Source organism: Mandrillus leucophaeus, unplaced genomic scaffold (assembly GCF_000951045.1).
Source record: "Mandrillus leucophaeus isolate KB7577 unplaced genomic scaffold, Mleu.le_1.0 Scaffold750, whole genome shotgun sequence".
NCBI lineage: Eukaryota > Metazoa > Chordata > Mammalia > Primates > Cercopithecidae > Mandrillus > Mandrillus leucophaeus.
Genome location: NW_012108142.1, coordinates 730778 through 743858, shown reverse-complemented (window position 1 = coordinate 743858; position 13081 = coordinate 730778). Strand labels below are relative to the sequence as shown.

Genomic DNA, 13081 nt, shown 5'->3' with positions numbered 1-13081 from the left:
TTTCCCATGCTATTCTCATGATAGTGAATAAGTCTCATGAGATCTGATGGGTTTATCAGGGGTTTCCACTTTTGCTTCCTCCTTATTTTACTGACGCCTTGTAAGAAGTGCCTTTCGCCTCCTGCCATGATTCTGAGGCCTCCCCAGGCGTGTGAAACTGTGAGTCCAATTAAACCTCCTTTTGTTCCCTGTTTTGGGTATGTCTCTATCAGCAGTGTGAAAACGAACCAATACAGTGCCTGTACAGTGTCAGCAGAGCACTTATATGTTCTACAGACAGTAGTGATGTAGGACCAAGGCATGGCCTTCCCACATTGTGGCTACATGGCTGTGATAACAAGCAGAATTATATGCCTGTACTGTGCACTAAACTCACTGAGTCACTCCGGATGTTTGCCTCGGCCTGCCTATCCTTGACCAAAGCACAGCCATGTTCCCTACAGGAACGCAAAATCTTATTCCTGTAGCTTGGAGACTGAAGGAAAAGAATCATTAGCAAAGTCTACTGAAGAATATGCCTGAAGTAAGGGTTTTTTTGGTTTTTTTTTTCAAACTCCGAATAATTAAAATAAAACTAAACACACTAACAAGATAATTTGAATCTTGAGGACCTTAAAATTATAAAGGTCCTTAAATTAGTAAAACATCTGAAATAGATGACTTGTTCTGTTCAGATAAAGTAATATCTTTACATGATTATAGAAAATATAACGTAGTACACTCAATATGGTGAGGTAAGAAACTCAACTTACCTTGTGGGAAAATGTTAAGATATGGAATATTTTACCACTTTAAGCTACTTTTTTGTTTATTTTGGGTTTTTAAAAATAATGTATTTAAAGTCGTTCTTTGGAAATCTGTGCAAACTTGCTAAAGTATAGAAAATCTCTCTGCAAATAAAGAATAATAGAAAAAACTCTAAATATTAACACATAAAAATTTAAACGTGAATCATATTTTATGTAAAGTTATAAATGGGGATATAATAAGAACTATGCTAGTATTGCAACACAGAATGCTATTTTGTAAAAGGAACAGGGAAAATCTTTCCTTTGTCTGGCCTGAGTTTAATAACATGTTACTGGGAGGTGTGTGGGAAATCTTGGACAATGGGCATATGTTCACGCCATGCCCTAAAAGATGTGATGTTAACCATGCCTAATAAATTTTATGGAACTCATTAGGGAATGTGGAGCAATGGTGACAGTTCATATGACTGATTTCTGAAGAGCGCAAGCAAATCTACTGTTGTATTGAAGCTGAGATGGACCAGGGGTGAAACAGGAGTGCTCAGAGGTGCTGTGCTGATGAAGGGACCTTGGAGGCTAACACATGGAAGAGCCATATTTAATACAGTCAACCCATCGAGATTTACAGATCATGCCTTTTGTTAGAAAGTAGTTGCTAGAAAGAGAAAAATCAACCATAGTCACTAACCCAGGCCTTGATTAAAACGTCGTAGTGTGAGAAGAGCTCCCAGATGAGTTTCTGTGGAGAAAAAGGAAGTTAAAGATTTGATAGGACAGATTGGGGAACGTTGGTCACAGTTCAGCTTGTTCCTTGAAGAGTTCTTTTAGAATCTTTGAAGGCATCAGACACCTCTATTATATTACAAACAAGACAGGATATAGGGTAGCCAGTGCAGAGGCATGGGTTTACAGCCACTCACTAGAGATGCTGGGTTTAGCAAAGGGGTGGGGAGACGCAGCTGGGGCCAAGGTTTTGCAAGGTTCAGTGGAAGGTTTTCAGAATGTTAGAGTCTCCACAACTCATTTAATATATTTGTCTTAAAAAATAATTCGAGCTTCCGACCTGATTCTTCAGGGTCATATCTACCATAGACTATTTCTGCATCTGTTTCCCAACTAAGATTGAAGTGCAACTCCTAATCTGCTTTTAATTTTAACAGTATATATGATGTTACTTCTTTTTTCTTTTTATCTAGGCTGGAGCCAATGTCCTTCTCCAGGATGTGAATGGAAATATCCCATTAGATTATGCCGTAGAAGGGACAGAATCCAGCTCTATCCTATTGACCTATCTGGATGAAAATGGTAGGCAAAACTTTTAAAACCATAGAAAAAAATAGATTGGGAGAATTGTAAGTGTATATTCATTTTCACAGGTTTGCTTACATGATTTCTGGTGGACATAGTTTCCCCATGTGGTGTAGAAGATGGTATTTTTTTCCCTTCAACTTTCCATTGCTCTCCCTGCACTGCATTGTGGTTTAGTCAATGCTGGTGTTTTTGCAAGCCAGCAGAAATCTAGAGGCCAACAATGAAGGGACATTTTAACAGGCATCTGAAGTCCATAATTAGTGGGACTGGGTTTGTAATTATAATCTCTTCTCCCCTGGGAGGGGAAGGGAAGTCAACCAACACAACTGAATTTTGAGCTAATGAGAACAAGGTCATCTGAAATGTATTCTCTTAGAAGCAGGTAGTCCTAGCTGGAATTAGAGGCAAGGAAGTGAGGGCTTAAGTCAAGAACAATTGTCTGCAAATTGACCTTTTGTGACACTTAGAACACAAAGGTCATCAGAAGAAAGCCCTGTGGTGATGATACTAGCCTGAAAAGATGAGGTTGAGCCCCTAAATGCACTCACTGACAAAGGATGTTTAATTATACAGGTCCAGCATATAATTTCATCAGTAAGTGCAGCCTTGGGAAAGTGGGAGGTATGAGAATCCCTGAGCCCAATATAGTATTAAACTAAAGAATTATGCCCCTCCTTTTTTCCCCTGCTGTTTAAGTATAAACAAAATAAAGAAATTCCAATCCCTTCAAAATGACCCTTGGCCAGAGAAAAGTTTACAGTTTTTAAGAGCCACATGGAGCTTATGCCGATACTCTTTTTACCTCTAAGAAAACCTCACATCTGCCTCATTGTTCGCTTGTGCTCTCTGCCTCCTCCAGATTGCTTTTATGAAAAAGGTTTATTCTGAGGATGGCTTAGAATAATGTTAGTACTTAGCAGCAATGAGTTCTCAGATAAAATAGTCTCATTAGTTGTGAAAGCAAGGTAGATGTGGTTACCATGACAGGGGATGATGTGAGCATGGCCGTGCTGCTGAAGGTCACCAGGTGGGGGTCTCAGGAAGAAGCAGGCTGGGTCGGGCTGGCAGTGCATTCAGCTGACCACTCTGCAGCTCAGTCGTGCCTGGGCACTATCACCTGTGGGAATGCTCACTCACTTTCTCCAAGTCTTGTTAGCTATGCCCTGTGGGAGGCGGATTCCATGACTTCTAGAGGGAATGAAGCTTGAAGTTATGCAGACTTCATTATTGGGAAGTTAATTATTTGAATCTTTGCCAGACTGCACAGGTAGCATGCAATTCTGAGTTTACATGAAAAACTTGGCACAGTGGTGCCTATAGTTAATAATACTGTGTTGCATACTTTGAAATTTGCAAACATATGCAAATTTGCAAACATATATGAGATCATAGTTCGTATGCTAAGTGTTCTTATCACCAAATAATAGTAAAAATAACAGTAAATAGTGTGGGAGGAAATTTGGAGGTGGTGGGTATATTTATGACATATAATATGGGGATGTTTTCTGGGATGTATACTTATCTACAAACATCAAGTTGTATACGGTAAATATGTACAGTTTTTGTATGTTGGTCATACTGCAATAAAAGGGTTTAAAAAAATAAAATCCATGATGCCAAATTTTCAAAAAGTCCTTGACCATGTTTTGTTTCACTGTGCCATGTCTATATTATTATTTCCTGCTTTTTCTGTCTTTCTGAATTTTAAAACACTACGGTAATAAATGTTTGTTTTAGAAAATAAAATGACATTTATTTTCTAATGCATTCATATTGCTTATAAACCTCTCCAACTCATGACAGCATTTTGTTTGATAGGAAATTTTAGTATTGCAAGATCAGTATTTTATATCCCTTGTAAAGTATAAAAATAAGTGTCTTCCTTTGAGAGACTGATTTTTTAAAAGGAGTATGCAAAAACAAAACAAAACAAAAAAGAACAAAACAAGAGGAAAGTACTAACTCTTAAATGGTTAGTAGAAAATCTGCCACTACTATGGCTGTCACGGTCAGCTTGTTAAATACATGTTTGCTGGAACAAACTCAATTTAATATCTCTTAAATTTTTAATTCTGTTTGCCATTTGTCACTGCAGTCACTCTGGCCCGTGCCTTCACATCCATCTGCCCTTCCCTCAGCTCATTCACAGTCTGCTTCTGCTTATGTTGGTCTTCCTCCCACTATCTCCATCATCTGCCGCCGTTCCCGGTAAATACTGTCTAATTCGATTTATTCTCTGGCCCTCTGCTTGGTACACTTTTACATTTATCTACTGTGACAACATGGGCTGACGTCTTTAGAAATCCTTACTATTTCAAGATGAGATTTTTATTATTATTTGGCTCTGGGTATTTCAGCATTGCCTTTTTATAACCAGGTGGTTCCAATCCTAGAATTTTCATTTTGCGTTGTGCAGTTTCGCATCCGAGTACTTATCACCTGTCACATCAGGATGCACGTAGCAGAGGAGGCCGACAACGTCTTGAACAAGTTGATTACATGGAAAATCGCTGGTCACAAGTCCTAATGGTGCTGTCACCACCGACTTACACTGTAAACTCGGGGACAGCAATTAACCTCGGCTCACCGCCTGAGCCTGCCAGGCTGTAAAATGAGACAACCACGGAGAGCGATTGAGCATTTGATGAATATTAGATCTCCAGTGCAAGGAGAGCCAGCTGGCATGCAAGGAAGGCAGTCGATTAGAAAGTGAGCCAGCATGGAAAGAAAGCACTGATGGGAGAGCCCGAGGAGTGCCCAGGATAAAAGATCAGCATAATGTGTACATTATACACACACATACAGAAATATTCTTGTCCCTGAAAGACACCAAAAGCTTTCGTTGGTTCTGCATACATCACCATTCACTGTCTTTTCTTCTTTCAAACCCATTCTTCTAACAATCATAGCTCACATTTATTTTCCTGAGTTCCTAGTTTCCTGTGGTTCAGCCCACTGAAGTTCAGTTTCTAAACCTGCAAACCCATTAGAAATGCCCTTGGAACAATTGTGATTACCTTCCTTAGTTTTCTATCCAGTGATAGCTTTCTTTCCTTTTTTATTACCTTATCTCTCTTTGACATTCGATGACTTTGGTGACACTCTCTTAGGAACATTCTCTCTCCTGCCATCTTCCCATGGTTTTCCTTCCTCTCTTCGAGCTTCTACTTAGATTTCCTTCGAGTGTTTCCCGTGTCTGTCCAGATTGCTAAATGTTGGTCCCTCCTGGGGCTTTGTCTATGACAATCTTCCATCTCCCACAATGCTGTTGCTGGGTTATCTCAGCCTTTTGCTTGTGTTGTTACCACTTGCTGGTTCTCAAGAATATCCCTGTAGCTTAATTATCTTTAAAGACCTTCATTCCTGTATATGCAGTTTTATTAAGTATCTTGACTTGAGTGTCAGATAGTTTGAAATAACATGTCTCTGTGGAATGTATTATTGTCCTTTCACTGTCTGTATTTCATATTTTGCCATTATCACCAGGAACATCACTTCTCTTCCATATCGTCATGTCTGATTGTCGCCAATTTTCACAGATTCTACTTATTTGGTATCTTTCTAATATGTCCACCCAGATCACAAATCATGCTGTCACTGCCTTAATTAACATGCTGGTCTTTTTATTTTGGATTACTACAGTAGCTTCCAAAACTGGTCTTCTTGCCCCCAGTCTTAACCTTGCCCCTTCATTTTTCAGAGGACTCCTGGGCGAATCAGTTCACGAATATCATGTGTTTTTCTTTTGTTTATGGCGGTTTATTTGAAATTCTCTCCCTGCACCAGCCTCTTCAAAATCATGCATTTTGATTTTGGGGTTACGGTCCGCATGACTACGTAAGATGGTCGCAAGTCATGCCTGCTGTTAGGGCTGGGAGAAGGGAATGGGTGGAGGGTAGCAGCACCTTTCCTGTTTATTTCTCTTTGCTGGAACTACTTTATTTGTCTGCTCAACTCTTTTACCTCCGTGCGTCTCTTAGAACACTTACTATGAAGATAAAAATTTGGGTTAGCGGCAGTTCTATGAGCTTAGAGGATCCCATGCTAAAATCATGAGATAGGGCATATTATAGCGAATTGCAAATGCCTGTTTAGCTTTGTTTCCTTTTTGAGGGCAAAGATGATGTTTTATGTATGACCAAATGATGACACAATGGCATATGATAATGAATAAAAATAAGGCATATGCAGATCTTATAAAAACACCCAGGAGGAAGGATATGATTTTCCTTACAAGTAGTACAGAAGGCATCACAGAGGTGTCACCTACACTAAGCTGAAGGTGAGGGGCTGGGTTACCGCAGGGAGACCAAGCAGAGTGGTCTGACCCAGGCATAGGGAGTAGCAGAAGTGAAGGTAAGAAGATTGGAAAAGCCACAGAAGAGAGGCAGTGCAGATCCTCCTACAACTCGGGAGAGCCCACAGCTGTGCAGTTCAGCATGGTCATAAAACCGTCATGATAGCAGCAAAGAGTAGCTCTATTATCAACAGAGAAAAGGAAAAGTTGAATTCTTACAAAAACAATACTACCTTAAGAGGGACGGTTAAGGAAAGTTAAGTTAGGGTTCAAAGTGACTTGGGGTGTTGATGTAATTTCAGTTTTGCACAAGAATCCGGTGATATTATCAGATTAAACCAGGTGGTAATAATATCACAAGTAATAATGTGTGGATTTTAGGTAAATTATTTTGTTTCTTAATTCTTATATTTAAATAAATTACTAAATTTCTTTCAAAATAATAAATCTAAACAGACCTTCCATTAATTTATTTTCAAAAACCAGTATGAAAATCTACATTTTGTAGAGAAAATGAGAATGGACCCATTATCCATTACAAAATAGACTTATGGGCTCTATCCATCTTGGCTGGTTTTATCCAGGAGCATTAAAGAAATTTGACAACCAAGAGAGGGAGTTTCTGTTGTGTTGTGTTAACCAAAAGTGATTTGGAGTACTTTCCTGAATATATAAAAAAAAGAAATCTAAAATTCACATTTTAATTGACATCGTATCTGATTCAAAATTAAGTTTTCAAGCATTAGGATACAATGTAATAATATTCCCCTGTGATATCTTCACAACAGGGAGCAGAAATAGATTTTTTTCTCTTAATATAATGAGTCTGCAGTGAGTGATGTCTTACCTCTGTTTTAATTTGTTACTTGTCTTTAATCTTGTGTTTTTATCACTCCCTATTAAATACATAATTATATAAAAGATACATACAACTTTAGTAGACATTGTAACATCCTAAAAGTTAACAAAGTAACTTTAGAGTGACTATCAGATTCTTCTGCTACTTTAGCATGCAAAATTGAAGGCTGACATCTGAGAAATGATATTTGCCAAAATAAAATCACACATGAAATTTCATAATCCTGAAAGTCAGAATAAGTGACAGTTTTAGCTGGTTCATAACAGACCTCAAATGACTCTATAAGGGAAATGTTAGTTCTAAAATGGCATGTCCATGATTCAGAAGCTGAGGAATGGTCACGGGTGTTTCTATTTCTTGTTTCTACTAAAATGGACTAGCTTTGAACAGAATATTTGAAACGAGATACATTATTCAAATACTGCATTTTGCTTTACTTTGTTTTGTTACTCCATGCTTCCTAAATGACCAAATGATAATGTATGACACACCTAAATGAGAGGTATGAAAAACACATGTCAGAAAGCTGACTAATAATCACAGATCACTTTTATTTAGTGCTTTCTGAAAGCTAAATACGTGTTGTAAGTTTTATGTGTTTTAACTCATTCTCAAGCAACGGACTAATCACATACTACCAACACCATTTTGCAGTTGAAGAAACAGAGGCAGAGGATAAGTTACTTGCCCACGTTGGCACAAGTAGTCATTGATACACACAGCACTAACACCCAAGCAGGTTGAGTGCAGAGCGCCTCTTCTCTATTGCCCATCCAGGTTCGGAGAAGGAGCTGTGGCATGAGGCAGAGTTGAAGTGCCCCAAGGGGAACAATGATACCAGATATGCAACACGCTTGATGTGGTTTCTGCTATAGAGCTACATCTTAAAAGAATGAATTATTATGTGAGGGACTAAGCACATTGAAGCCCACATAGGTTAAATAACTTTCACAGAGTCAACCTGAGGAAGGAAACTACAGATAGGCACGTTCAGGAGCATCAATCCGAGGTTTATTCTTGGGTCCACTGTGCCAGGCTTTCTCTTGATGTTTGCTGCCAGGATGCAATCACATAAGAGAAAAGTGCTCAGAAAAGTGGCTGGTTCATAGCAAACATTTGCTATGAGGGAGGGATCACCATCATTATCATTTTTCCCTTGGAAAAAGATGAATTAGTTCTCCTTAGCAGATACCTGTTTTGTTCAGAAACCAATGCTAGGAATAGGAGACACGTCAGTGAAGAGACACAGCTACCATAGAGATGATACATCATGAAATTTCAGGTTAAAATATATGCTGAATAGAGGTATAGGCAGGAATTTAGCAGACCTGAGCCTTCTCTGCACCACTTCCCCTCCTGGGTAAAGTCAGACTGTGGATTCTGCACTCAATGTTAGTTATCTTTATTAACATTAGTAGTCGTTAAATGTTCAATGGATGCATCTTTTTAAAAACTTATTTTAAAGTCATTTTAGATTACAAGAAAGTCTAAAGATAGCACAGAGTTCCCAAATGCCCTTCACAGAGCTTCCCCTAATGTGAACACTTACATAGTCATGGTACATTTATCAAAACTAAAAAGTTAACATTGGGACAATATTAACTGTACTAAACTGAAGACTTTATTCATAGTTTTCCAGTTTTTATACTAACGTCTTTTTTTTTTTTTTTTTCTGAGATGGAGTTTTGCTCTTGGCACCCGGGCTGGAGTGCAATGGTGCAATCTTGGCTCACTGCAACCTCCACCTCCTGGGTTCAAGTGATTCTTCTGCCTCAGCCTCTCGGGTAGCTGGGATTATAGGTGCTCGCCACCACATCCAGCTAGTTTTTGTACTTTTACTATAGATGGGATTTCACTGTGTTGTCCAGGCTGGTCTTCAATTCCTGACCTCAAGTGATCTGCCCACCTTGGCTTCCTAAAGTGCTGGGATGAGGTGTGACCCACCGTGCCCAGCCTAAAGTCTTTTCTTGTATTCCAGGATATTAGATTGCTTTTGGAAGCAACTATTTTGGCCAGAAAAATCATAGAGATCAAAAACTGCATCTTTGTTGTTTCCATTTAAGTACTTTAAAATACTTTGAGTAATGTATGTTGATGATTTATATTAAAACAGATATTACTTGAAAACCTGCCATTATAAGGCATCATATCATACTTTAAACATAACAAGAGATAATTTTACATTTTTTAAAGACTATAGTTGGAAATACAATATGTGCAAAGATAAACAATCAGTTCTTTGAATGAGTGTTCAAAGTAGAAGAGGAGCTTCAAAGAAGAGCCTGTTGAAAGAATAGATGATAAATATAGGCTTTGACCCCCAGGAACTGAGAACTACCTCTCCATTCTGGTTGAAAGGCTCTTTCTCCCCACAGGAGTGGATTTGACCTCACTGCGCCAGATGAAGCTTCAGAGACCCATGAGCATGTTAACAGATGTCAAACACTTCTTGTCATCTGGAGGAAATGTCAATGAGAAAAATGATGAAGGAGTAACCCTGGTAAGTTCATATATTTGACTCAGAAACTGTTTAAAGAGAGAATTTAAGTTGATTTATAAAACATAGACGTCATTACAATTAACCTTTAAATAATTGTTGTGATCATAAAAGTAATACATGTCAGTTGTAGAAATTTTGGAAAACACCTAAGTAGGCAAAGAAGAAAATGCAGACCCAGCGGTTCCATTGTTGTGTATCTACCCAAAGAATATAAATCATTCTACCATAGACACATGCATGCGTATGTTCATCCCAACGCTGTTTATAATAGCAAAGACGTGGAATCAACCTAGGTGTCCATCAAGGTGGAAGGATACAGAAAACATCGTACGTATACACCGTGGAATACTACACAGCTGTAAAAAGAACAAAACCATGTCCTTCATAGCCACATGGGTGCAGCTAAAGGCCATTACCTAAGAGAATTAACATAAGAACAGAAAACCAAATATCACATTTTCTCACTCATAAGTGGGAGCTGAGCACTGAGTCCACATGGACACAAAGAAGGAAATGGGACACCAGGGCCCGCTTCAGGGTGGAGAGTGGGAGGAGGGTGAGGACGACACACCACCTAAGGGGTACTATGCTCATTACCTGCGTAATGGAGAAATCTGTACATCAAGCCCCTGCAACGCGCAATTTACCCATGTAACAACATGCACATGTATCCCACTGATCCTAAAATAAAAGCTAGAAGGAAAAAATGCAAAATACTTATGCCACTACCCAGGGAAACCCAATGTCTCTAGGTTGGTGTATTTTCTTCAAGCCTTCCTCCTATGTATGTTTTTCCTACAAATTTAAAATAATTGTATGCATTACTTAGTCCATGTTGGTTTTGAAATGTAACTTATAGGAGCATGCTTTTATTTTAGTGTTCAGTAAAACAAACTATGAATGACTTTGGTGAGTGAATTTCTAAATTCAAGCAAACTCCTGTCATTACTTTTTATTGTTCTCAAGCACTGTTGCAGTAAATTATTAAAAGATCAACTAAATTTGGATAAATTGGTATATACTTGATGTCTAATCACCAAAATAAGAACATTTTGCCCTAGTGACCCATAAAACTTACCTGGGTTACTGTGAGTTACAATTAATGATGACAGAAAGAAATGTAATACCCAGTGGAAAAATTTTTGAGAGAAAGTAAACTAGAATAGGAGAAGGGAGTTCAGAATTCTGAAGTGTGAATTGCATAGAAATGCTTCAAATCAGTGATTCATTTCTCCCATGAAAAAAAATATGGTGTGAGGTTGAAGACAGTTGATAAGGAAAGTGATTTAACTAAATAGATAAAAGTTTTGTTGTCTGAAAAGTTTCCTTGAGATCTAATACATTTTTTACATTTATTAAATGCAGATTAAGTGCCTGTGACCTCTAGATGGTCACATTCTAAAAATGTGTTGTTTTCTTATGACCTTAGAGTTACATTGTTATAGTCTCCTAAAGTTTATAAATATGTAAGTATTGATTCTGGATAATAAAATTTAGAAAACTCTAACTTTAAAATGTTATAATTGTAAAAGCTTCTAAAACTTACTTTCCTTCCTTCCTTCCTTCCTTTCTTCCTTCCTTCCTTCTTTTTTTTTTTTTTTTTTTTTTCTGGAGTCTTGTTCTGTCACCCAGGTTGGAGTGCAGTGGCATGATCTTGGCTCACTGCAACCTCCACCTCCCAGATTCAAGTGATTCTCATGTCCAAGTGATTCTCCTGCCTCAGCCTCCTGAGTAGCTGAGACTACAGTCGCGTGCCACCATGCCCAGCTACATTTTTGTATTTTTATTAGAGACAGGGTTTCACCATGTTGGCCAGGATTGTCTCGATCTCCTGACCACGTGATCTGCCCCCTCAGCCTCCCAAAGTGTGAGTCACCGCACCTGGCCAGCTTCTAAAATTTTTAAATTATGCTTTCCTAAATTTTGTCTTCCAAAATCGATATTTACAAATTTGTAAACTTTAGAAGACTATAACAACGTAACTCTGTCATAAGAAAAGAAAGCAGAGCATATTTAGAGTGTTTCGAAAAATAACGCATTCAAACAGCAAAAGCATTCAGAATTAATGAAGAAATGTAACTGGCCACATGCTATGATCAAAACAATAGTGACCAAAATTATTTAGTCATGGATCCACATTTCAGTTGGGAAAATGGGTAATAGACACTATAAATGAGCTAAATATATAGGATCCTAGCAATAAATGCAAGGGAAAAAACAACACAGGGACATGTTGATCATATTGTTGCCATTTTGGATGGATAGATAGGAAAGATCTAACCAACAAGGGTGTTTTCCATAATGACTTCAAAGAAGAGAGAGCACAGTGGGGCTGTGAAGGGAGGGTGTTTCAGGCTGAGAGTGAGAAGGGCAAACCATAAACTCCTACAGTGTCAGGGGCGATTGTGGTGTGCTTGAGAAACAGCACGGAGCCCGTATGGCTGAAGCAGTGTCAGCAAGGAAGGAGAGGTGCTGGGACCAGATCATACAAGCTTTGTATGAGGACCACAGCTATGACTCTGCATGGGTTGGGAAGATGGTGGGAAGTTCAGAAGAGAGGAGGGGCATGAGCCTGCTCCATTTTAAAAGGATCACCTACTCTGGCTGTTGTGTTAAGAACTGACTGGACATCCTGCTATAAAGACACATGCACATGTATGTTTATTGCGGCACTATTCACAATAGCAAAGACTTGGAATCAACCCAAATGTCCATCAGTGACAGACTGAATTAAGAAAATGTGGCACATAGACACCATGGAATACTGTGCAACCATAAAAAAGGATGAGTTCATGTCCTTCGTAGGGACATGGATGCAGTTGGAAACCATCATTCTCAGCAAACTTGCAAGAACAGAAAACCAAACACCGTATGTTCTCACTCATAGGTGGGAATTGAACAGTGAGATCACTTGGACGCAGGAAGGGGAACATCACACACCGGGTCCTATTGTGGGGAGGGGGTAGGGGAGAGGGATAGCATTAGGAGATATACCTACTGTAAATGAGGAGTTAATGGGTGCAGCACACCAACATGGCACATGGATACATATGTAACAAACCTGCACATTGTGCACATGTACCCTAGAACTTAAAAGAACTGACTGAAAAGGACAGGGGCGAACCTGAGAGTTTGTGTAGGAGGCTTTTCCAGTAATCTAGGCAATCAGTGATGTGACTCAGACAACAGGGGTAGAATTGTAGTGCAATTAGACCTCCTAATAAATGTGTTGTGTGAGATAAAGTGAAGGCTTTAGAATGACTCTAAGCATTTTTAGCTTAAACTACCAGTGTGATGGAGATGGCATCAAATGAGATAAGGCTGAAGAAGACACAAACCTAAAGCAGGAAAGATCGCATCAGTTC

At 38.8% G+C, this 13081-nt stretch overlaps 1 protein-coding gene across 2 annotated transcripts in view; it reads left to right on the top strand.

The window, feature by feature from the left end:
• The window catches only part of MYO16 (myosin XVI), a 655611-nt gene that overhangs the window by 204444 nt on the left and 438086 nt on the right, over nucleotides 1–13081 (top strand). For both annotated transcript variants that reach the window (XM_011966244.1, XM_011966243.1), the window contains exons 5-6: nucleotides 1946–2054; nucleotides 9592–9716. In XM_011966244.1, the coding sequence (XP_011821634.1) occupies nucleotides 1946–2054; nucleotides 9592–9716 (234 nt within the window). The remainder of the gene's footprint in view (nucleotides 1–1945; nucleotides 2055–9591; nucleotides 9717–13081) is intronic.